The 22901-nt window shown below is 46.1% G+C and overlaps 1 protein-coding gene across 8 annotated transcripts in view; it reads left to right on the top strand.

Moving 5' to 3' along the window:
• LOC105491538 (WD repeat domain 59) overlaps positions 1-22901 on the top strand; it is a 116411-nt gene that overhangs the window by 29715 nt on the left and 63795 nt on the right. For 5 of the 8 annotated variants that reach the window (XM_071084951.1, XM_071084949.1, XM_071084950.1 and 2 more), the window contains exons 3-8: positions 2918-3053; positions 8000-8085; positions 10075-10155; positions 11723-11760; positions 17183-17271; positions 22168-22284. In XM_071084951.1, coding sequence (XP_070941052.1) covers positions 2918-3053; positions 8000-8085; positions 10075-10155; positions 11723-11760; positions 17183-17271; positions 22168-22284 — 547 coding nt within the window. Of the gene's footprint in view, positions 1-2917; positions 3054-7999; positions 8086-10074; positions 10156-11722; positions 11761-17182; positions 17272-19926; positions 20289-22167; positions 22285-22901 lie in introns of those variants that run through there. The other 3 variants (XM_071084953.1, XM_071084955.1, XM_071084957.1) reach the window with 3 other exon arrangements.

Here is a 22901-nt window from a genome sequence, read left to right as displayed (position 1 = left end):
CCTTCTGCCTGTAGCACTAAGAGTTCCAGTGTGAGCTGCTGTGTCCAGCCATGAAGCCTTTTCTTCTTTCCGTTGTGTTAGTCTCTATCCTTCAGGTTCCCTCCAGTGGTTGAGATCATTGGCTGCTAATGTTAAAGAGCGATTGGCATCTCTCTTTAAGTGGGTAGATGGTGGAGGAGATCAGGTGGGAACCAGGCCCTGTTAGTGAGTGTCCAAAGGTCATTATCTCCAGGGTTTTGTTGTTATTTGCTTGCTTTTGTTTTTTCCTGGGCTGGTCATTTTCTCCTAAGAAGTCTCTATCTGAGGAGTAAAAGGCAGAGTTGTGAGTGCCGCATACAGAGAGGAATGATTTAATGCAGCACTTCCCACTTCCCAGGTCTGCGGCTGCTCTAGGGGAGAACAGCACCCACTCTCCACTGAGGCAACCACCTGCCTGGATGGGTTGCACATAACCCTCTCCTTAGTGGTTTTTTTTCTTTTCTTTTTTTTTTTTTTGAGACAGAGTTTTGCTCTTGTTGCCCAGGCTGGAGTGCAATGGTGGGATCTCGGCTCACCGCAACCTCCGCCTCCCAGGTTCAAGTGATCCTCCTGCCTCAGTCTCCCAAGTAGCTGGGATTACAGGCATGCACCACCATGCTTGGCTAATTTTTTATTAGCCAGGGGTTTCTCCATGTTGATCAGGCTGGTCTCGAACTCCCGACCTCAGGTGATCCACCCGCCTTGGCCTCCCACAGTGCTGGGATTACAGGCGTGAGCCACTGTGCCTGGCCTCCTTAGTGCTCTTTCAAACAGCTCTCCTACTTTTGTTCTGCCTGTTGTCCTCTAGCCCTACCCCTTGCCCTTGTCTTGAGACTAAAGCCTCCAGTTGGGGGAAAGCAGCTTGCTTTGCACTCACTTCTCTCCTCACGCACTTTGGCTCTATTTAGCTTGTTTTTTTTTTTTTTTTTTTCACCAAGATGGAGTGTCAGCCTATCGCCCAGGCTGGAGTGCAGTGGCATGATCTCAGCTCACTGCAACCTCTGCTTCCCAGGTTCAAGCAATTCTCCTGCCTCAACCTCCTGAGTAGCTGGGATTACAGGTGCCTGCCACCATGTCTAGCTAATTTTTTAGTATTTTTAGTAGAGACAGGGTTTCACCATGTTGACCAGGCTGGTCTCCAACTTCTGACCTGAGGCGATCCACCCACCTTGGTCTCTCAAAGTGCTGGGAATACAGTTGTGAGCCACCATGCCCGACCTATTTAGCTTTCTTTAGATCAATTACTGTTTGTCCACTTGCTTTTCATTTCCTGTCTCATTTTCTTTGTCTTTGGAGGTTTTTTGTCTTTCTTTACTCTGTAGTGGAGCACTGGGGAAAATGAAGATAAACACCTATGTTGCATCAGGCGTGTTCACCCTGAAGTGCACACTTTCTGCCTTTGTACATTTGCCCTTGAGGTCTCTGCACCCCGCTATTGATACACACCTTACATATATGATTACTAGGCTTGTCCTGTTGTTCTGATGGGACGATGCCAGCCAGCCATTGCAGGATCAGGTGATTCCTTTGGAGGAGGCCAGAGATTCTATGTGATCTTTGTTCTGCACTTTCTTAGAAGTCCTGGAAATTCTGTGAAATTGTGTATTCCCCTGACTTTTCTTCTTCTCCCTCCATCATCTCTCCTCAGAGTTTCTGCTACCACCTAGAGTTTTGTATGCCATCTCCTGGCTCTTCTGAGCAGGGATGATTAATCTTTTTCTTCATTTTTGAGCCTGCCTATTCTCATTGAACTCCAGGGGCTTGGCGTGGTCTCTAGCAAAGAATCAATAGCTGATGGCTGCAGAGAGGTTGATTCACACACCAAGGATACTTTACTTAAAATAGGTGAATGCAGGACCTCCCTGTTCTCAGATCCTTTGTGTTGATTGGCACTGTGAACATTACTGGCACTTCATATGTTATTTTAATTATTATTCCTTTTGGTTGTTATTGTTAACCCTCCTGATAGGTTTAGTTTAGTTTTCTTGACCAGGGAGTAGTACGGGGAATTTTGAGATTTTCTGCTTCTACAGGATTTTGGCTTAATAATAAGTGATATGTTTAATTTAACTCATATTTGTTGAGTGTAGAGCACTGTGCCTAGTGATGTGAAGCATACAAAGATATTCAAGACGGCCGGGCACGGTGGCTCATGCCTGTAATCCCAGCACTTTGGGAGGCTGAGGCGGGTGGATCACCTGAGGTCAGAAGTTCGAGATCAGCCTGGCCAACATGGTGAAACTCCGTCTCTACACAAAATACAAAAATTAGCTAGGTGTGATAGCGGGTGCCTGTAAACCCAGCTTCTCGGGAGGCTGAGGCAGGAGAATCACTTGAACTTGGAAAGTGAAGGTTGCAGTGAGCCGAGATCGTACCACTGTACTCCAGCCTGGGTGACAGAGCGAGACTCTGTCTCAAAAAAAAAAAACAAAAGATACTCGAGACATGGTTCGTTCTTTGAACACTTAGTTGACTCAGGACAACAGCCTTAAATTAGTAGTCCTGCTACAAGATAAATGCTGCGGTCAAAATGCAAACTATGCAATGGGAGTAATGTGGAATTAACTAATTTAGTAATTAACCCTAGCTGGGGGATTAGGAAAGGCTGGGAGAGTTGGAGATGAATCCCGGGAGAAGGCCAGACTCTCGTGAATGGATGTGGTAGGGAAGGCCATCTCTGGAGGTAGGACTGTCACAGGGACACTTCTTCTCTTTTTGTGACAGCCATCTTGAGTTACTCTTGTCACTTCTTTGCCTTTCAGAGTAAATAAATGCCATATGTGTTTGGGTTTTTTGGAGCACTGCTTGCAAATTGTATGCAATTCCAATTGTGCTTTTCTATCCTAATGCTAATGATGTTGTGCTTTTATACTATTACAATGTTGATGTTGGTCTCTAGCCGCAGATTCTTGTACATCGTCAATCTGGATGCCCCTTTTGAAGGTCACCGAAAGATCTCTCGCCAGAGCAAATGGGACATTGGAGCTGTGCAGTGGAATCCTCATGACAGCTTTGCACACTATTTTGCAGCTTCGGTGAGCTTATTTAAGGAATACAGGAGAATGCTGTTACATGTGTCATCTGGGGCTGGCAGATCTATGTCCTGTGTAGAGAAGAGAGTGTAGTCCTCATTGCTCAGTTGGAAAAGAGGTTTGGATGGTTCTGAAAGAAAGACAGAGGCAAGTTACAGATTAAATATATGTGGGAATGCTCGCTGGTCCCATCGGTGTCAGGCCTTGTATTTCTAGGGACTGAATCCAGATTTTGAAAGGGAAACAGGCAGATGCATCCATTTCTGTGAGTGATGAGAACCTGTTTCATCAGCGGCAGTGTAACTAGCAAGCGGCCAAATGGCAGATGACTTTGAAAGACATTCTAAGGAGGGTAACTGGGGAGCTGGTGTGGAGTTGACCTTCATTGCTTTCAGAGGGATCAGAAGACTTCCCCTACCCTTCCATTCAAAGGAAAGGATTCTTCCTTGATTGGGAATCATTAGATTTCGTTAACCCCATAAAATTTTATGTGCCTGTTTATGTGTGATTTTTTTCCCTTGGGAAAACATGTATAAGTTTTGTTAGGTTTTCTTTTTTTTTTTTTTTTTTTTTTTTTGAGACGGAGTCTCGCTGTGTCACCCAGGCTGGAGTGCAGTGGCGCGATCTCGGCTCACTGCAAGCTCCGCCTCCCGGGTTTACGCCATTCTCCTGCCTCAGCCTCCGAGTAGCTGGGACTACAGGCGCCCGCCACCACGCCCGGCTAGTTTTTTGTATTTTTTTAGTAGAGATGGGGTTTCACCATGTTAGCCAGGTTGGTCTCGATCTCCTGACCTCGTGATCCACCCGCCTCGGCCTCCCAAAGTGCTGGGATTACAGGGTTGAGCCACCGCGCCCGGCCTTGTTAGGTTTTCTAATACAAAAATCTTTTCTTTATACAAAAGGATTCTGGACTAGAACCTCTCTGGCATCTTTCTCCAGATTCTGTGTCACATTGTATTCTAGAATAATGAGAGATCTAAACTTTTTGCTCTTTTTGCATTGGGCTGGCAGGAGAGTATTTAAAGGAATCTTTCTGATTCACCAGGGGCAGGACCACTGTACAGCCTGTCTCAGTCTGTTCTTGTCAGGAAAGGCAGTCCGCGGAAGGAAAGCATCTGAGCAAAGAAAGAAGAGCAACTTTGTCAGCTTGAGAAGGAACAGAAAGCCGCCCTTCCCAAGCTGTTTCCAAAATAGGATCTGCCTTTAACTGTGGATGTCTCAGGTTGCGCTGATTTTCAGGGCTATTCTGAAAGAGAAAGGGATCGTCAGTCTTCCTGCCTTTCTACTCTCAGCCTCTCTCCTGGGTGATAGAAGGAGCTCTTTTAGTTGGTTTATACCTCGGGACTCTTATTCCCCTCTCACCCTCAGCCCCTGATCATCTAGTCCAGGATTTTTTAACCTTGGCACTACTGGCTTGTTAGGTCACTCTTTGTGGTGGGGGCTGCCCTGTGCATTGTAGGAAGTTCAGCAGCATCCCTGGCCCTACCTGCTAGATCTCAGTAGTATCCTCCCCTCCCTTTGTTATAACAATCAAAAATGTCTCCAGACACTGTCAGGTGTCCTCTGGGAAGCGAAATCCCCTCTGATTGGGAACCTTTGGTTTAGACTGACGCCTTAGTAGTTGTACTCCGTGGATTAACACTGCATTTGTTCGGGAGTGCTAACAAAGACAGCCTTTTTAAAATTGTTCTTTCACAATTAATCATTTTAAAGTGAACAATTCAGTATCCTTCACTGCATTCACAGTGTTGTATAATCACCACCTCTATCCAATTCCCAAGCATTTCTATCCCTCCAGGGTAAAACCCTTTACTCATTAAGCAGTTTCTCCCCATTTCTCCCTCCCTTGCAACTCGTGGCAACCACCAGTCTGCGCTCTGTCTCAATGGATTGATCTATTCTGGATCTTTCATAGACATGAGATCATAAAATAAGTGGTCTTTTGTGTCTGACTTCTTTTACTTAGCATAATGTTTTGAAGTTCATCCATGTTATAGCAGGTATCAGAACTTCATTCCTTTTTATGAGTGAATAATATTCCATTGTGTAATTATTTATCTAGCTGTCCATCCATCAGAGGACATTTGACTGGCTATTGACTAGAGCTGGCATGAACATATGTGTGGATGTACTTGTTTTCACTTCTTTTGGGTATACACCTAAGAGTGGAATTGCAGGGTCATATGGTAATTCTGTGTTGAACTTTTGGAGGGAACCACCAAACTATTTTCACAGTTGCTAAACTTTTAAACTCCCATCAGCAATGCACAGAGTTCCAGTTTTTCCACATCTTCTCCAAAATTTATTTTTTGTATTTTTAAAAAATTGTAGCCATCCTAGTGGATGTGAAGGTGTGAAGTGGTACTTTACTATGTTTGTTTGTTTGTTTGTTTTGAGCTGGAGTTTCACTCTTGTTGCCCAGGCTAGAGTGCAGTGGCGCGATCTCGGCTCACCACAACCTCCACCTCCCGGGTTCAAGTGATTCTCCTGCCTCAGCCTCCCGAGTAGCTGGGATTACAGGCATGTACCACCATGCCTGGCTAATTTTGTATTTTTAGTAGAGGCAGGGTTTCTCCATGTTGGTCAGGCTGGTCTCAAACTCCTGACCTCAGGTGATCCACCCACCTCGGCCTTCCAAAAGTGCTGGAATTACAGGCGTGCGCCATTGCGCCCGGCCTTATTGTGGTTTTAATTTACATTTCCCCAGTGACTAAGGATGTTGAGTATCTTATTGGCCACGCATATGTCATTTTTATTTTGAGAAATGTCTATTCAAGGCCTCTGCCCTTTTTTGAATTGGGTTGTTTGCATTTTTGCTGTTGAATTGTAGGAGTTCTTTATATATTCTGGATATTAGACCTTTATCAGATATATGATTTGCAAATGTTTTCTCCCCTTTTGTTGGTTGTCTTTTTACATTCTTGACAGTGTTCTTTGATGCACAAAAGTTTTAATTTTGATGAAGTTTATCTGTTCTTTTCTTTTTTCTTGGTTGGAAGGCAACTTTTTTTTTTTTTTTTTTGGAGACAGAGTCTCGCTCTGTTGCCCAGGCTGGAGTGCAGTGGCGCCATCTCAGTTCATTGCAGCCTCCGCCTCCCAGGTTCAAAGAATTCTTGTGCCTTAGCCTCCCAAGTAGCTGGGACTATAGGCACGTGCCTCCACACCTGGCTAATTTTTGTATTTTTAAATAGAGACGGGCTTTCACCATGTTGGCCAGGCTGGTCTCTAACTCCTGACTTCAAGTGATCTGCCTGCCTCAGCTTCCCAAAGTGCTGGGATTACAGGCGTGAGCCACTGCCCCTGGCTGGAAGAAAACCTTTTGAGAAAGCTTTAGTTAGGGAAATCTGAGGTCACGTCCTAGTTTTAACATTCTGTCTTTTATCTTGAGAGGCCCCACAATTTTCTGAGCCTTGCTTGCCTCATCTATAATGTGGGTGATGATACCCACTGTGGCGTGTGCTGGGGGAGGACAGAGGCCAGATGCGTTAAGGTGGACTGGCACTAGCAGACCCTCCAGAAACGGCAGGGAAAATTATCAGAAGACGAGGGGACTTTTCTTTTCATTCCTGTTCCCGTTGGAAGCTATTTTGAATCCTAACCTTTTCACAAGAATCTTACCTTTTTCAATTTGGAAACTGGTATTTCAGGATAAAAATCTCAGAATTTTATACATCTGTCTCTGAGCTAAAATGACAATCAGTCTATTACATATATATCATTTCGAAAATTATTAAGTGGCCTGCCATTGTTCTCAGCCTATTAGTAATCTTTATCACTTTCAGTGTGTTTCATAAACTCATGGTATGTAGGGAGCCTTTGCTGTTTTGTTATATATTTAAGTGAAATGTACTTTGATGCAAGTTATTTTTCTATTGTAGCTGTGGTTTCTTCTGGTCCATTTTCCCTGTCACTTTCTGCTTAACCCTTTACGAAATTAAATACAGGTATATTTCAAGGAGTGTTAAATAATTTTGCCTTCTAGGACACCCTTTTGATGGTCTTTCTTCTTTTCTTTCTTTCTTTATTTTTTTTTTTTTGAGATGGGGTCTTGCTGTGTCACCCAGGCTGGAGTACAGTGGCACAATCACAGCTTACTGTAGCCTCGACCTCCCAGGCTCAAGCAATCCTCCCACCTCAGCCTCTTGAGTAGCTGAGACCACAGGCATGCACCACCATGACTGGCTAATTTTTAATTTTTTTTGTAGAGATGTGATTTGGCTATGTTACCCAGACTGGTCTTGAACTCCTGGGCTCAAGCAGTCCTCCTGCCTCAGCCTCTCAAAGTGCTGGGATTACAGGCATGTGAGCCACCACGCCCAGCCTCTTTTTTCTCTCTTATGCACCTCTGTTTTTAAAGTGTCGTAGGACCCAGTTGTGATGGCGCAGTCTTCACTCCTCACATCTTATCCCAGCTATCCTGGGCTCTGAGGCAAGGGGATCGTTTGAGCCCAGGAGTTCTAGAAAAGCGTGGGCAATATAGATCCCATCTCAAGAAAAAAAAAAAAAACAAAACCTGTGGTAGGTGGACTCTGGCCATTTGATCATGGAAGGGTGAGCTGGAGACATCCAGTATACCAACAGCTGGGGAGACGAGTGTGACCTTCAGAGGGAGGAGGTTCCTCCAGTGGCCGGGACATTTTCCTGGCCCATGAAGCTCATGTGCAGAAGTGTTTCTGCACCTTCAGTTCAGCTGTGACTGTTCAAGATGTGTCTCTTAAGATAGTCCTGCCTTTCCATTTTGAGATTCACAGACCTACATACTGAGCTGAAGTTAGCTCAAGCTAATGTTAATTGTACTTATTCCTGATGGCTTTTCAAAGAAAAGTTCAGCCTGAAGGATCTCTGCCGTGCGTGAGATCCCTGGCTTCCTCTTCTCCGCCTTAAGCTGATTGGGGCAAGAGCATATATACCAACGTACTTGCCTGCGGCCTTCTTTCCCTTCTTTTCAGAGCAACCAACGGGTGGACCTTTACAAGTGGAAAGACGGCAGTGGGGAAGTTGGCACAACCTTACAAGGCCACACTCGTGTCATCAGGTAGGCACCAGTCCTCCACAGCTCCTTAACTGTCTTGCTTTGTCACAGTCCCCTGGGAACGAAATGATGATGCCATCCTCCTTGCATGGCTTGACCGTCTGTGTTACACAGGCCTCGGGTGGTCAGCGGGTTATTAGCATTCGCTAAGATGATGGTGAAGAACACAGTGAGGAGCAGCCGGCATTTAGAAAGCACCATCGCGTAGCTGTTGACCCCCATCCCAGACCACATCCCGGACAGATATAGTCCAGTCCATGGTAAAGGATTAGAGCTGATTTTTTTTTTTCTTTTTTTTTTTTTTTTTTGAGGCGGAGTCTCGCTCTGTTGCCCAGGCTGGAGTGCAGTGGCCGGATCTCAGCTCACTGCAAGCTCTGCCTCCCGGGTTTATGTCATTGTCCTGCCTCAGCCTCCCGAGTAGCTGGGACTACAGGCGCCCGCCACCTCGCCTGGCTAGTTTTTTGTATTTTTTAGTAGAGACGGGGTTTCACCGTGTTAGCCAGGATGGTCTCGATCTCCTGACCTCGTGATCCGCCTGTCTTGGCCTCCCAAAGTGCTGGGATTACAGGCTTGAGCCACCGCGCCCGGCCTTTTTTTTTTTTTTTGAGACGAAGTTTCACTCTGTCGCCCAGGCTGGAGTGCAATGGTGCCATCTTGGCTCACTGCAACCACTGCTTCCCGGGTTCAAGCGATTCTCCTGCCTCAGCCTTCCGAGTAGCTGGGATTACAGGTGTGCTCCACCATGCCCGGCTAATTTTTGTATTTTTTTTTTTAGTAGAGACAGGGTCTTACCACGTTGGCCAGGCTCGTCTTGAACTCCTGACCTGAAGTGACCCACCTGCCTTGGCCTCCCAAAGTGTTGGGATTATAGGCGTGAACCACCATGCCTGGCCTAGAACTGATTTTTGTCATAGGAGAGGAGGGATTATGCAGCAGAATCCCCCAGTTCATGGTCAGTGGTGCCTGGGAGGACATGGAGATGTCAGGGAGTGGCCCTTGGCTCTCTCTCTGGTGGCAGTGGTAACAGAGCTCCTGCATCACAGTTCATAACCCAAGGGCACAGCCGCCTCCCAGTCAAGGCTTCCAGTTGGTTTTGAGTCTTCCTTGATCCACTCTTTCCCTGGGTCACTATTTCTGGGCTAAGCTGACCTGGAAGTGCTGGGAAAGGTGAGACACCTGGGTCGGGTGGAATGTTCTGTGGATTCACTGCCTGTTTAGGAAGCAGAGCACGGGTAGGGACCACCACAGGCCTCTGGCCGTCTCTGGGTGCTGCATGGCGGTGTGACGGTTTGCCGCTGCTTAAGGATGTTGAGTTTACCCAAGGTGCCTGTGGTGGAATTTGATTTAGAAAATGATAATGCAAAGATTACTTTGTGTGTTTTTCCTTCGTTTTTTCTGTTTATTTAGAGAGAGAAAGGTTATTGTTTGTTTGTTTGTTTTGAGATGGAGTTTCACTCTTGTTACCCAGGCTGGAGTACAGTGGTGCAATTTCAGCTCACTGCAACATCTGCCTCCCAGGTTCTAACGATTCTCCTGCCTCAGCCTCCCGACTAGCTGGGATTACAGGTGTGTGCCACCACACCTGGCTAATTTTTGTATTATTAGTAGAGATGGGGTTTCACCATATTGGCCAGGCTGGTCTTGAAGTCCTGACCTCAAGTGATAGCCCACCTTGGACTCCCAAAGTGCTGGGATTACAGTCATGAGCCACCAGGCTCAGCCCTGAGAGAATGTTTTAAGTTGAAGCACTGCATTTCTTTTCTGGGAGCAGATGATAGTATAGCTGGCAACTACAGGGCGAAGGACCTGACAGGTTCTTTCCAAACTCATGTTCATTACCAAGGAACTTTGGAGATTCTCAGTCTAAACCACATTAAGAAGCCCATTAACAATGACATTCTGAAGCCACTGGAGACTCGATGTGCTAGTGCTTCGGACCTGGACTCTGAAATTTTTTTCTTTTCCTTGTTCTGTTTATTCTTTGTGTCCCAGCGACTTGGACTGGGCAGTGTTTGAGCCTGACCTCCTGGTTACCAGCTCTGTGGACACCTACATCTACATTTGGGATATCAAGTAAGAACAATTAGGAGGTATAACCACTTGGTTGGGGGTGATTTGGGACCTTTGTTTTAGAGATCAAGTGTCTTAGTTTGGTTTCCCCTCAATACCTCGAGGCAAGGATTTGAGTGCAAATGTATTATTTGGGAGTGAAAGACACAGTTGTAGGGGGATGGAGAAGAGAGCTAGGACCTCTCTAGGTAAGACCTTAAGGAGAACTCTCCTTAGTTAGACTTCCTTCCTTCCTTCCTTCCTTCCTTCCTTCCTTCCTTCCTTCCTTCCTTCCGTCCTTCCTTCCTTCCTTCCTTCCTTCCGTCCCACCCTCCCTCCCTCCTTCCTTCTCTTCCTCCCTCCCTCCTTCCTTCCCTCATTTTCATCCTTACCCCCTTCCCTCCTGTCTTTCCTTCCTTCCTCTCTTTCTTTCCTTTCTTCTTTCTTTCTTTCTTTCTTTTTTTTTTTTGGAGACATGGTCTCACTCTGTCACCCAGGCTGGAGCACTGTGGTGTCATCTTAGCTCAGTACAGTCTTGAAACCCTGGGCTCAAGTGTTCTTCTCACTTCAGCCTCTTGAGTACCTGGGACCACAGGCACTTGGCACCATGCCCAGCCAATATTTATTTATTTATTTATTTATTTATTTTGAGATGGAGTCTCGCTCTGTCACCCAGGCTGGAGTGCAGTGGCGCGATCTCGGCTCACTGCCTGCTCTGCCTCCCGGGTTCACACCATTCTCCTGCCTCAGCCTCCCAAGTAGCTGGGACTACAGGTGCCGGCCACCACGCCCGGCTAATTTTTTTGTATGTTTTTAGTAGAGACGGGGTTTCACTGTGTTAGCCAGGATGGTCTCAATCACCTGACCTCGTGATCCGCCTGCCTCAGCCTCCCAAAGTGCTAGGATTACAGGCATGAGCCACCGCGCCTGGCCTAATTTTTATTTTTTAGGTTTTTTTTGTAGAGACAGAGTCTTGCTGTGTTGTCAGGCTGATCTCAAACTCCTGGCCTCAAGCAGTCCTTCCACCTTGGTCTCCCAAAGTGTTGGGATTACAGGTGTGAGCCATTGTACATGGCCTATAATTTGTTTTCTTGCTTTTTTCTTTCTCTTTCTTTCTTTCTTTTCTTTTCTTTTCTTTTCTTTTCTTTTCTTTTTTTTTAGACAGAGTTTTGCTCTTATCTTCCTGGCTGGAGTGCAATGGCGCGATCTTGGCTCACTGCAACCTCTGCCTCCCGGGTTCAAACAATTCTCCTGCTTCGGCCTCCCGAGTAGCTGGGATTTTAGGTGCCTGCCACACCTGGCTAATTTTTGTATTTTTAGTAGAGACAGGGTTTCACCATGTTGGTCAGGCTGGTTTTGAACTCTGACCTCAGGTGATCCACCCACCTCAGCCTCCCGAAGTGCTGGCATGAGCCACCGCGCCTGGCCAGCAGGTCTCTCTTTACACCTCTTTTTAAGGCCCTCACAGCGGATCTACCTACTCCAAGTTCCGGCTAAAAGGAAAGCGAAGAATTGTGTACAAAGGGTGAAAAATACCAGGTGGGTGGTGGCATATAAATTGGGGATTTGATTTTTTATTTTCATATTTCAGAGACACAAGGAAACCTACTGTTGCACTATCTGCTGTTGGTGAGTGTATGCTTCTCCCACCTCGCCCCGGCACCTCGGTTTGTCTTCATTTTCTTCCTTCCACTTCTTTCCTGTTCCTTCCTATTCCTTTCCGTCTTCCTCTCTGACTGCCTCTCCCTGGGCTGCGCCATGGCCGAGTGGAATCGTGAGTCCCATGTTGTTGCAAGAGGCTCACTTTAGGCTGCTCCCAGAAGCCACGGTTAGGACTGTTGGGTGTGGAGCAGGACCTCATTTCAGAGTCCAAGGACAAGAGCCAAGTTGATTTGTTTTAACCTTTTTGTAGTGGAAAATTTCAAACATTCTGTAAAAATAGGGAGAAGAAAATGAACTGCCTGTGTTCATTGTCAGCTTCAACACTTGTCATCATACATCCAATTTTATTTCATCTTTTCCTCCACCCACTATTTCACCTCCACCTTCATTCCCCTTGTGATTTTTTTTTCTTTTCTGAGACAGAGTCTCGCTCTTATTGCCCAGGCTGAAGTGCAGTAGTGCAACCTCGGCTCACTGTATCCTCTGCTTCTCAGGTTCAAGCAATTCTCCTGCCTCAGCCTCCCAAACAACTGGGATTACAGGCGCCTGCCACCACACCTGGGTGATTTTTGTATTTTTAGTAGAGACAGGTTTCACCATATTGGCCAGGCTGGTCTTGAACTCCTAACCTCAAGTGATCTTCCTGCCTCGGCCTCCCAAGTACTGGGATTATGGGTGTGAGCCACCATGCCCGGCCCCCTTGCGATTATTTTGAAGCTAAGTATTGTATCATTTCTTCAACAAGTATTTCAGTGTATATTTTTACAAAAGAAGAATCCCAGTACCATACTTAAAAATACCTGAAAATATTAACAGTAACTCTTTAATATCATCAAGTATCTAAGCAGCATTCAAATTTCCCCAATAGTCTCTCTCTCCTTTTTAGTTACAAATTGTTTGAAAAATGGTTTGAATAAGAATTTACATAAAGTCTATACTTGTAAGTGGTTGACATATTTCTCATCTTTTTAAGTCTCTCTCCTCCTTTTTGGATTTTTGTTTTTCTTTTCCTGTAGTTTATTAAAGCAATGGTTCATCCTGTGGTTTCTCCACAATTAGATTACACTGACTGTATCTGCATGGTGTTTTTTTTTTGTTTTGTTTTTGTTTTTTTGAGACAGAGTTTTGCTCTTGTTGCCCAGGCTATAGTGCAATGGCGGGATTATAGGCATGTGCCACCATGCCTAGCTAATTTTGTATTTTTAATAAAGATGGGGTTTCTCCTTGTTGGTCAGGCTGGTCTCGAACTCCTGACCTCAGGTGATCCACCCGCCTTGGCTTCCCGAAGTGCTGGGATTACAGGCTTGAGCCACTGTGCCTGGCCCATGGTGTTGTTTAACATGGATGAACCAAGCCTTTGTAGTTACATTCTGATCTACCTGTTTTCATTGCTTAGTTGGAACTGACCTTTTCTGGAATTCTCAACTGGGGCTACTAGGGAATATTCCCAGCACTTCCTAAGAGTAGAATGTGGAATAGAACTGGTATAACTTATTCACAGAGATAAAGCTAAATTGTCAATATTTTGGCATCCTTTATAAAAGCATGTATTATCTGTCTCTTAAATTCTGTCCCTTTGCCTCTCCTTGGTGCATTGGAACACACATTTGGTGTTTGCTCTGAAATGGTTACTGTACATGGTTCTTTTTCCCTCTGTACCCCCACGCCTTTTTATGTAAAGGCCTGTAGCATCATGATTGTATTAGCAGCTGGGTGATATGATTTGTGAAGTTAGAAACCTCTTTTCTTTTCTTTTTTTCTTTTTTTTCTTTTTTTTTTTCTTTTTTGAGACAGATCCTCACTCTGTCACCCAGGTTAGAGTGCAGTGGCGGAATCTCAGCTCACTGCAACCTCCACCTCCTGTTGTTCAAGCGTTTCTCCCATCTCAGCCTCCCGAGTAGCTGGGATTACAGGCACGTACCACCACACCCAGCTAATTTTTGTATTTGTAGTAGAGACAGACAGGGTTTTACCATGTTGGCCAGGCTGGTCTCGAACTCCTGACCTCAAGTGATGTGCCTGCCTCGGCCTCCTAAAGTGTTGGGATTGTAGGCGCAAGTCACCGCGCCCAGGCAGAAACCATTTCCTTCTTATTCAGTTCTGTAGACTAGTGTATGTATTTGTGCACTACAGGCATTTGTGACTGATCCACGGAGATACTTAATATAGTAATACAGTAATCCCCCCCCTTATTCTCAGAGGACACAGTCCAAGACCCCCACTGGATGCCTGAAACCACAGATAATACTGAACCAAATATACTATGTTTTTTTCTGTACATACATAACTTGGATAAGATTTAATTTATAAATTAGGCACAGTAAGTGATTAACAACAACAACTAATAATAATAAAATAGAATAGTTATAACACTGTACCACAATAAAGGTTATGTGAATGTGGTCTGTCTCTCTCTCTCTCAGAATATCTCCTTGTACTGTATCGGGGGTGACTGGCACTGTAGAAGGTAGAACTGTGGATAAGGGGGACTAAGCATTTGTTGCATGGATATGTGAATCAAACACCTGTGCTTCTGTGCTAAGTGCTTAACAGTTCTACTGCTCTACCCCCTGCCCCCCACCTGCTTTAGGTACTTATGATCTGAGACACAGACTGGCCGGAGAGGGCGTATAACTGAGTAGAAATATAGATGGTCTACAGATGCCTCAATCAGGTTCTCCTGACTTTGTTACTTACATTTATAGGTTTCTTTTTTTTTTTTTTTTTTTGAGATAGAACTTTGCTCTGTTGCCCAGGCTGGAGTGCAGTGGTGCAATCTCGGCTCACTGCAAGCTCTCCCTCCCGGGTTCTCGCCATTCTCCTGCCTCAGCCTCCTGAGTAGCTGTGACTACAGGCGCCTGCCACCACGCCCGGCTAATTTTTTGTATTTTTCGTAGAGACGGGATTTCACCATGTTAGCCAGTATGGTTTCAATCTCCTGACCATGTGACTCGCCCATCTCAGCCTCCCAAAGTGCTGGGGTTACAGGCGTGAGCCACTGCGCCCGGTCACATTTATAGATTTCTGAGTTAGATTGGTTTTAGGGAAACCCTAAAAAGGAAAGTGGCTCTTTTTTTTTTGAGACGGAGTCTTGCTCTGTTGTCCAGGCTGTAGTGCAGTGATGCGATCTTGGCTCACCGCAACCTCCACCTCCTGGGTTCAAGCAATTCTCCTGCCTCAACCTCCCAAGCAGCTGGGACTACAGGCATGGACCACCACACCCAGCTAATTTTTCTATTTTTAGTAGAGACGGAGTTTCACCATATGGGCCAGGCTGGTCTCTAATTCCTGACCTCATGGCCCACCTGCCTCGGCCTCCCAAAGTGCTGGGATTATGGCATGAGCTGCCGTGCCCAGCTGAAAGTGGTTCTTTTTTTAGCCTGCTTGTTCTCATTGCTTTTTTTTCTGTTATAGATCTTTCTAAAAAAATGGGAAGTAGGAGACTTCTTTCCTTTGTACTCAGTGAGGTTTCTCAGTGGTGGCAGAGCTACCGTGGGGGAAAAGAGGCAAGTGAGAGGCTTGTGGACCTTGATAAGCTGCTGGACCTAACATCCCCCGAGTGGTGCAGCCTCAGGTACTGCCTGCTCCCCAGAGCCCATGGTCCCCATCTCTAAGGGGGCACATTATTCATGCCCTTTGGGATAGGGGATCACGTTGTAAGTATTCCAGAGTGTTCTCTGTGTCTGAGAGCTTTCATAGCCCGGGACGTCCATCTGACCCTGGTGTAATGATTTTTTTTTTTTTTTTTTTTTTAAGACAGACTCTTGCTCTGTTGCCCAGGCCGGAGTGCAGTGGTGCAATCTTGGTTCACTGCAATCTCTCCCTCATGGGTTTAAGTGATTCTTCTGCCTTGGTCTCCCAAGTAGCTGGGATTACAGGTGTACGCCACCACGCCTGGCTAATTTTTTTATTTTTAGTAGAGACACGGTTTTGCCATGTTTGCCAGGCTGGTCGCGAACTCCTGACCTCAGGTGATCCACCCGCTGCGGCTTTCCAAAGTGCTGGGATTACAGGCATGAGCCACTATGCCTGGCCCCTGGTATACATGATCTTGATAAAGCAGATTGCACTGGGGGGCTTCCCAGAGTCCTTTGTGAGCCCTTGAGTTCTGATGGCTTCTCACCGAGAAAGGTGTGTTCTCTTGGACTCTTAAGTAACTCTGTCAAGAGGAGGTAGAGCAAGTTCTTCTCACTCACTTTCTCCTCCAGCTGATATCCTTCCTTGCAAAGAAACCACCTCCTGACACTCTTTCTTGCTTCATCTTCACTGGTCTCCATTTGTTCTTAGATGACTTAAGATACCCTATGTCTCAAGAAAGAACAAGACAGACAAATAGCCTCATCAAAACCAACACAGCATATCCTTGGACAGGACCAAGTTCTGGGCCTAATGTATGTCCTGTTAGGTTCTGAGTCATTGCTCTGTCCTACTCCGGACTTCTTGGATCTAGTAGCTCTCCAAAGCTGTGGATCTACTGTGGGTTTCCCCAGTAATAACCACCAGGCAGAGGGACCAGTGTCACGGCAGTAATGTCATGTGTGCTGTGAGCCAGGGCAGGAGGAGGCAGGAAGCAGTGCTGTCACTTTGGTTCTGGTTTGGTTCTTGATTAATGATTTATTTTTTTTTATTTTCAGCTAGAAGTGCCACTATGTCCCAGTTTTCCATGTCTCAGCTCTTTCTGGCATCTCACATTATGCCTCCTGTCTTAAGTAGCCCTTTTGTCACTAATGTATCAATGACACTCTGTACTGGCGGAGAGGGAAAAGGACTGAGGTCACACACTGCCGAGGGTGTTCCCTTTCCCTTATCAATGTGGTGCCAGTGGCCATGGCTGACGCAGCTCATGGGGAGATGGGGTGACGGGAGCATATAACCCTTGGGGCAGAACTGGTCACCACTGGGGCTTATTCTGTAGTTGATCTTCAGCTAAGGCTGTGTTTTTCTAAGACTATCGCTCAACAATTAAAAAAAGAAGAAGGGGCAGGCATAAGAGCTGAGGCTGTTCTGATTAGGAGTGCAAGCAGGTGTCATTTGGGGATGAGAAATGGTCAGGTTGTGTGACAAGTCAATTACCAGCCAGCAGTGCCATGCTCAACTACTGCTCTGTAAGAAACTACGTTTTCCTGCTGATTCTGCTCAGAGTAACCTGTAGATTTTTCCCCTGAGATGATTTCCTCAATTAGGTGACTATGATCCTGTTCCCATGTGTTAATTCATTTATTTTTTGGCTTCATTTTATCTGGAATAGTGGAGTTGGTGTAGTCATAGAAACCTGAAGGGTTCTGGGCTTATTCAGCCAGAACTCATTATCCAGCTCCCCTGGCTGTGCTCCGCTCTGCTTCCGAAGGCACCGAGGGCAGCAGCTTTCTTCCCTGATTTTTCTTTGCAGCGGGTGCCTCCCAGGTCAAATGGAATAAAAAAAATGCTAACTGCCTTGCCACCAGCCATGACGGTGATGTGCGGATATGGGATAAGAGGGTGAGTAATCTCTTTTTTCCCCCTTGTTGGTCTTTGATCCCTCCCAGAGGGTGTGAAGATGACTTTATGAATGCCAGGGCTTGTCTTGAGAGTCCGGGGAACCCTGGGCAGCATGGTAAATGCTCATTTTAAGCTTGTAGTACCAGATGATATTTGCGTCTCCGTCCAATGTTGAAGGAAGCTAGGGAAGTGAGACATTAGCAACAGTGGTTGAAAAAATCAGCCCCATTTTGCCACCTCCTAATTATGACACCAGGTAAGCCAGCCACTGTCACTTCTCTTAACCTCAGTTTCCTCCAAAATAAAGACACTAACAGTGTGTGTATCACTGGGGTTAAGCCGTGGACCCCAGACACTATTCTAAAATTGTCAGCAGGTGTCTTATCCCTGCCCATGCTTGCAAAGTGAAATGTATTTGTTCTCGGATGCCTGCCATCCTGAATACTTCCAGTAACGATGAACGAGGCAGGGTACTCATGATGCTTAAATTTCCCCTTACAAGCCTAGATGTCCCATCAGCCTCAAAGTAGCCTGCATATCGATCATACGTTCTCACTGCAGCAGCCCATTGGACATCTAGGGATGGAAATAGCACCGGCTCCTTGGCTGTGACTGTAATGGAAAGTCTACTGAAGTTGGTTGTGTTGGCTTCAGTGAGGGTCACGGCACAGGGAAAAGGCCTCCCCCGTATTGACTGCCAGACTGTTGAGTAATAATGAACAGAGCCATCGCTGCCATGAGACCTGGGTGTAAATCCTGCTCACTGCCTGTGAGACCTGGGGCTAGAGATGCTCAGGCGTTGTGGGGATGGCTTGTTCAGGGATGTCTCCACCGTCTTATCTTCCGGCTGCTCCCCTCGCTTCATACATTTGGAAGAGAAGCGGGAAGTGGAGCAGAGATCAGGCGTGGCAGATCCTGTCTGCTGCATTAGGCTCCAGGCATGCTGGGGAAGCCTTATGTGGCAGAAGCCCTCTGCCTTAGGTAGCTCTTAAGTGAGAAGGTGATTTCGTAGAGGTTGGGCGGGTGCATCTTCTTTTTTTATTTTTTCTTGAGACGGAGTCTGGCTCTGTTGCCCGGGCTGGAGTACAGTGGGGACCTTCCCTCACTGCAACCTCTGCCTCCTGGGTTCAAGCAATTCTCCTGCCTCAGCATCCCGAGTAGCTGGGACTATAGGCGCGCACCACCACACCCAGGTAATTTTTGTATTTTTTAGTACAGATGGGGTTTCACCATGTTGGCCAGGATGGTCTTAAACTCCTGACCTCAAGTGATCTGCCTGCCTCGGCCTCCCAAAGTGCTGGGATTACAGGCATGAGCCACTGTGCCCAGCCGCATCTTCTACATGTTAGTTTTTGTCTTCTGTTCCTGTATGGCCATTTTCCCTTTCTCTCTTTTTTTTTGAGTTGGAGCCTTACTCTGTCACACAGGCTGGAGAGTAGTGGTGTGACTATAGCTCACTGCAGCCTCGACCTCTTGGGCTCAAGCTATTCTTCTGCCTCAGCCTCTTGAGTAACTGGGACTACAGGTGCATGCCACCACACCCAGCCAATTTTAAAAAATATTTTTTTGTAGAGACAAGGTCTTCTTATGTTGCCCAGGCTGGTCTTGAATTCCTGGGGTCAAGCGATCCTCCCACTTCAGCCTCCCAAAGTGCTGGGATTACGGATATGAGCCACTGCTCCTGGCCTTCTTTATTTCTTCAATTAGTGATTGGTTTTATTCAATTTGTCACTAGAACAACATTTTCTAGTCTCCTGATTAGAAAGGAGGTAACTGATAACACTAATTTCCCTCAGCAAATCTTTTTATCTATTTTATTGAAAGGGTTTTAGCTTTTTTTCTTTTTTTAAATTAATAATGATACTTAGGGCCAGGGGCGGTGGCTCACACCTGTAATCCCAGCACTTTGGGAGGCCTAGTTGGGTGGATCATGAGGTCATGAGATCGCGACCATTTCTGGCCAACATGGTGAAACCCCGTCTCTACTAAAAATACAAAAATTAGCTAGGGGTGGTGCTGCATGCCTATAGTCCCAGCAACTTGGGAGGCTGAGGCAGGAGAATCGCTTGAACCCAGGAGGCGGAGGTTGCAGTGAGGCAAGATCACGCAACTGCACTCCAACCTGGGCGACAGAGTGAGCCTCTGTCTCAAAAATAAATAAATAAATAAATAAACTAAAAATAATGATACTTAGGACTTCTGCTCAGGTGAGTTGTAGGACTTGTTGATTATATTTTCACTTCTCTGGTGCTTTGTAGTGTCAAAGTAGCACTGATTGCAACAAGCATTACAGACTTCGAAAAGTTCAGTGTCAGCGCTGACAGTGAATTTTAACCCAAACTCATGTATGACTAACATACTAACATTTACTGAGCATTTATTGTACATAAGCATTATTTTAAGAGCTTTACATTTATTGATTAATGTCTCTTTATAATTAGTCTTTAAAGTAAAGGTTGTTTTTTTTTTTTTTTTTTTTTTTTTTGGAGACAGAGTCTCACTCTGTTGCCCAGGCTAGAGTGCAATGGCACGATCTTGGCTCACTGCAACCTCCACCTCCCAGGTTCAAGCAATTCTCCTGCCTCAGCCTCCCAAGTAGCTGGGATCACAGGTGTCCACCACCAAATCTGGCTAATTTTTGTATTTTTAGTAGAGACAGGGTTTCACTGTGTTGGTCAGGCTGGTCTCGACTCCCGGCCACAGGTGATCCACCCGTCTCCGCCTCCCAAAGTGCTGGAATTACAGGCGTGAGCCACTGTGCCTGGCCAGTACGTGCTATTGTTATCCCTGTTCTACAGATGTGTAAACCAAAGCACAATTTGCTGCCAAAATTTGAACCCAGGCAGGCTGGTGCTAGAGACTGCACTCTTTTTTTGTTTTTGAGACAGAGTCTCCCTCTGTCTGCCAGGTCGGAGTACAGTTGTACAATCATAGCTCACTGCAGCCTCAAACTCCTGCGCTGAAATGATCCTCCCACCTGAGTAGCTGGGACTGCGGGTATGCACCACCATGATGAGGTAATTAAAAAAAACTTTTTTTTGTGTAGATGGGAATCTTACTATGTTGCCCAGGCTGGTCTTGACTTCTGGTCTCAAGTGATCCTTCTGCCTTGGCTTCCCAAAATGCTGGGATTACAGGTGTGAGCCACTGCACCCAGCCTGGAGATTGCACTCTTAACCTCATAGACTAATGCTAATTATAGAAGTAATACAAGCTCTTTGTAGAAAATATAAATGAAAAAATAAAAATCATTCATAATCCTACTACCCAGAGACAAATGCTAACATTTTGGTGTTTTCTGTTTTATGCTTTTTTTTTTTTTTTAACTTAGTTTGTCATACTGTATATGTAGTTGTGTACACTTTTTTTCATTTAACATTACAACAGATGCATTATCCTCGTACTATAAGCTCTAAGTATAGCTTTCAGTGGCCACATCATATTGTATCATCATATGGTGTCACGTAGCTGTAGGATATTGATTCAGCTTCATTATTTCCCATTTGTTGATCATTTAGGTTTTTTCTGGTTTTCTAGTGTTTCAGATAACATCAAGATGAACTTCTTTTGTATCTAAAGCTTTTTGTGAGTTTGGATTATTCCCTTAAGACAGGAAAAATTTTGGGGTGGGAAAAGTGGCTCAAACCTATAATCCCAGCACTTTGGGAGGCCATGGCAAGAAGATTGCTTAAGGCCAGGAGTTCGAGACCAGCTTCACCATGTTGGCCAGGCTGGTCACGAACTCCTGACCTCAGGTGATCCACCTGCCTTGGCCTCCCAAAGTGCCGGGATTACAGGCGTGAGCCACCGCCCCCGGCCTGTTTATTTTCTATGCTTATTTTTTTTTTTTTTTTGAGACGGAGTCTTGCTGTGTCACCCAGGCTGGAGTGCAATGGCCAGATCTCGGCTCACTGCAAGCTCCGCCTCCCGGGTTCACGCCATTCTCCTGCCTCAGCCTCCCGAGTAGCTGGGACTACAGGCACCCGCCACCTCGCCCGGCTAGTTTTTTTTTTTGTATTTTTTATTAGAGACGGGGTTTCACCGTGTTAGCCAGGATGGTCTCGATCTCCTGACCTCGTGATCCGCCCGTCTCGGCCTCCCAAAGTGCTGGGATTACAGGCTTGAGCCACCGCGCCCGGCCTTTTCTATGCTTATTAATCGTGTATTGTTTTCTTTTGTGATGTACATTCATTCTCCTTCGGAATCTTAGCACTCCATCACTTTAAGATGGTGGTTTTACCCTTTTGTTGAAGCTGGGTTCATCTGGATGTCTCAGTCCCTCTTCGTGGGTGATCATGGGGAAGGCAAGTGGGAATTGTCAGATTGCACTATTAAAGTGTGAGGCTGGGCACAGTGGATCGTGCCTGTAATCCCAGGACTTTGGGCGGCCAAAACAGGTGGGTCGCTTGAGCCGGGGAGTTCAAGACCAGCCTGGACAACATGCAAAACCCTATCTCTACAAAAAATGCAAAAAAATTAGCCAGGCAAGGTGGCATGCACCTGTAGTCCCAGCTGTTTGGAGGGCTGAGGCGGGAGGACTGCTTGAGCCCAGTAAGTTGAGGCTGCAGTGTGCCGTGATCGTGCCACTGCACACAGAGCAAGACTTCGTCTCATAAAACAAAAAGCGGGGGGAAAAGTACCCACTACCTTGTATCCTCCATTGAAGTGGGAAGAAATGAGGCTCACAGGTGCATTTCCAGAGCATGTGAAGGAGAGGTGGATGAGTCTTTTGGTGATGGTGTTTTGTTTGACTTAACCAAAACAAAGTCTGTGTAGGGTAGAAACAGTATCTGGTAGTATTTTTGCATCCTCACTCACTACCTAGCAGACTTTTATGTGGTAGACACTCAATGAGTTCTTTCTAAATCGATAACATTCGGTGCTGATCTGTTGCAGAAACCCAGTACAGCAGTGGAATATCTAGCCGCCCACCTCTCCAAAATCCATGGCCTGGACTGGCACCCAGACAGCGAGCACATTCTTGCTACCTCCAGTCAAGACAATTCTGTGAAGGTCAGTGGCGCCCATGGGGAAGTTGGAGGAGCAGTGTTTGGGTGGCATCAGGGATGTGTGATTCCACCTTGGGAGGAAAGCTATAGTGTGTTAGCATAGTATGTATTTCATGGTGCATGTGCTTCTTGGGCAATTGAACACATAAATTTGGTTATGTTGACCAGCGCAATGCAACAGAGCGAGACCCAACATGGTGCTGTTCAACGTAACCACGCTGCGTTATGATGGCGGAGTGACATGCCATAGGATCTCCTCTGATACGTCTCTTAGAATTTGTTCAGAAGGTTTTCGTCTTTCCCTATGTGAAAGGAAGTCAGAGATAAAAGTACTTAGAAAGGGAAAGAAGTTGGCCGGGTGCAGTGGCTCACACCTGTAATCCCAGCACTTTGGGAGGCCAAGGCAGGCAGATCACTTGAGGTCAGGAGTTCGAGACCAGCCCGGCCAACCTGGTGAAACCTGATCTCTACTAAAAATACAAAAATTAGCTGGGTGTGGTGGCGCACACCTGTAATTCCAGCTACTCAGGAGGCTGAGACACAAGAATTGCTTGAACCTGGGAGGCAGAGGTTGCACTGAGCCGAGATTGAGCCACTGCACTCCATCCTGGGCGACCGAGC

Source organism: Macaca nemestrina, chromosome 18 (genome assembly GCF_043159975.1).
Source record: "Macaca nemestrina isolate mMacNem1 chromosome 18, mMacNem.hap1, whole genome shotgun sequence".
Classification (NCBI taxonomy): domain Eukaryota; kingdom Metazoa; phylum Chordata; class Mammalia; order Primates; family Cercopithecidae; genus Macaca; species Macaca nemestrina.
This window is presented reverse-complemented; position numbering and strand designations above follow the sequence as displayed.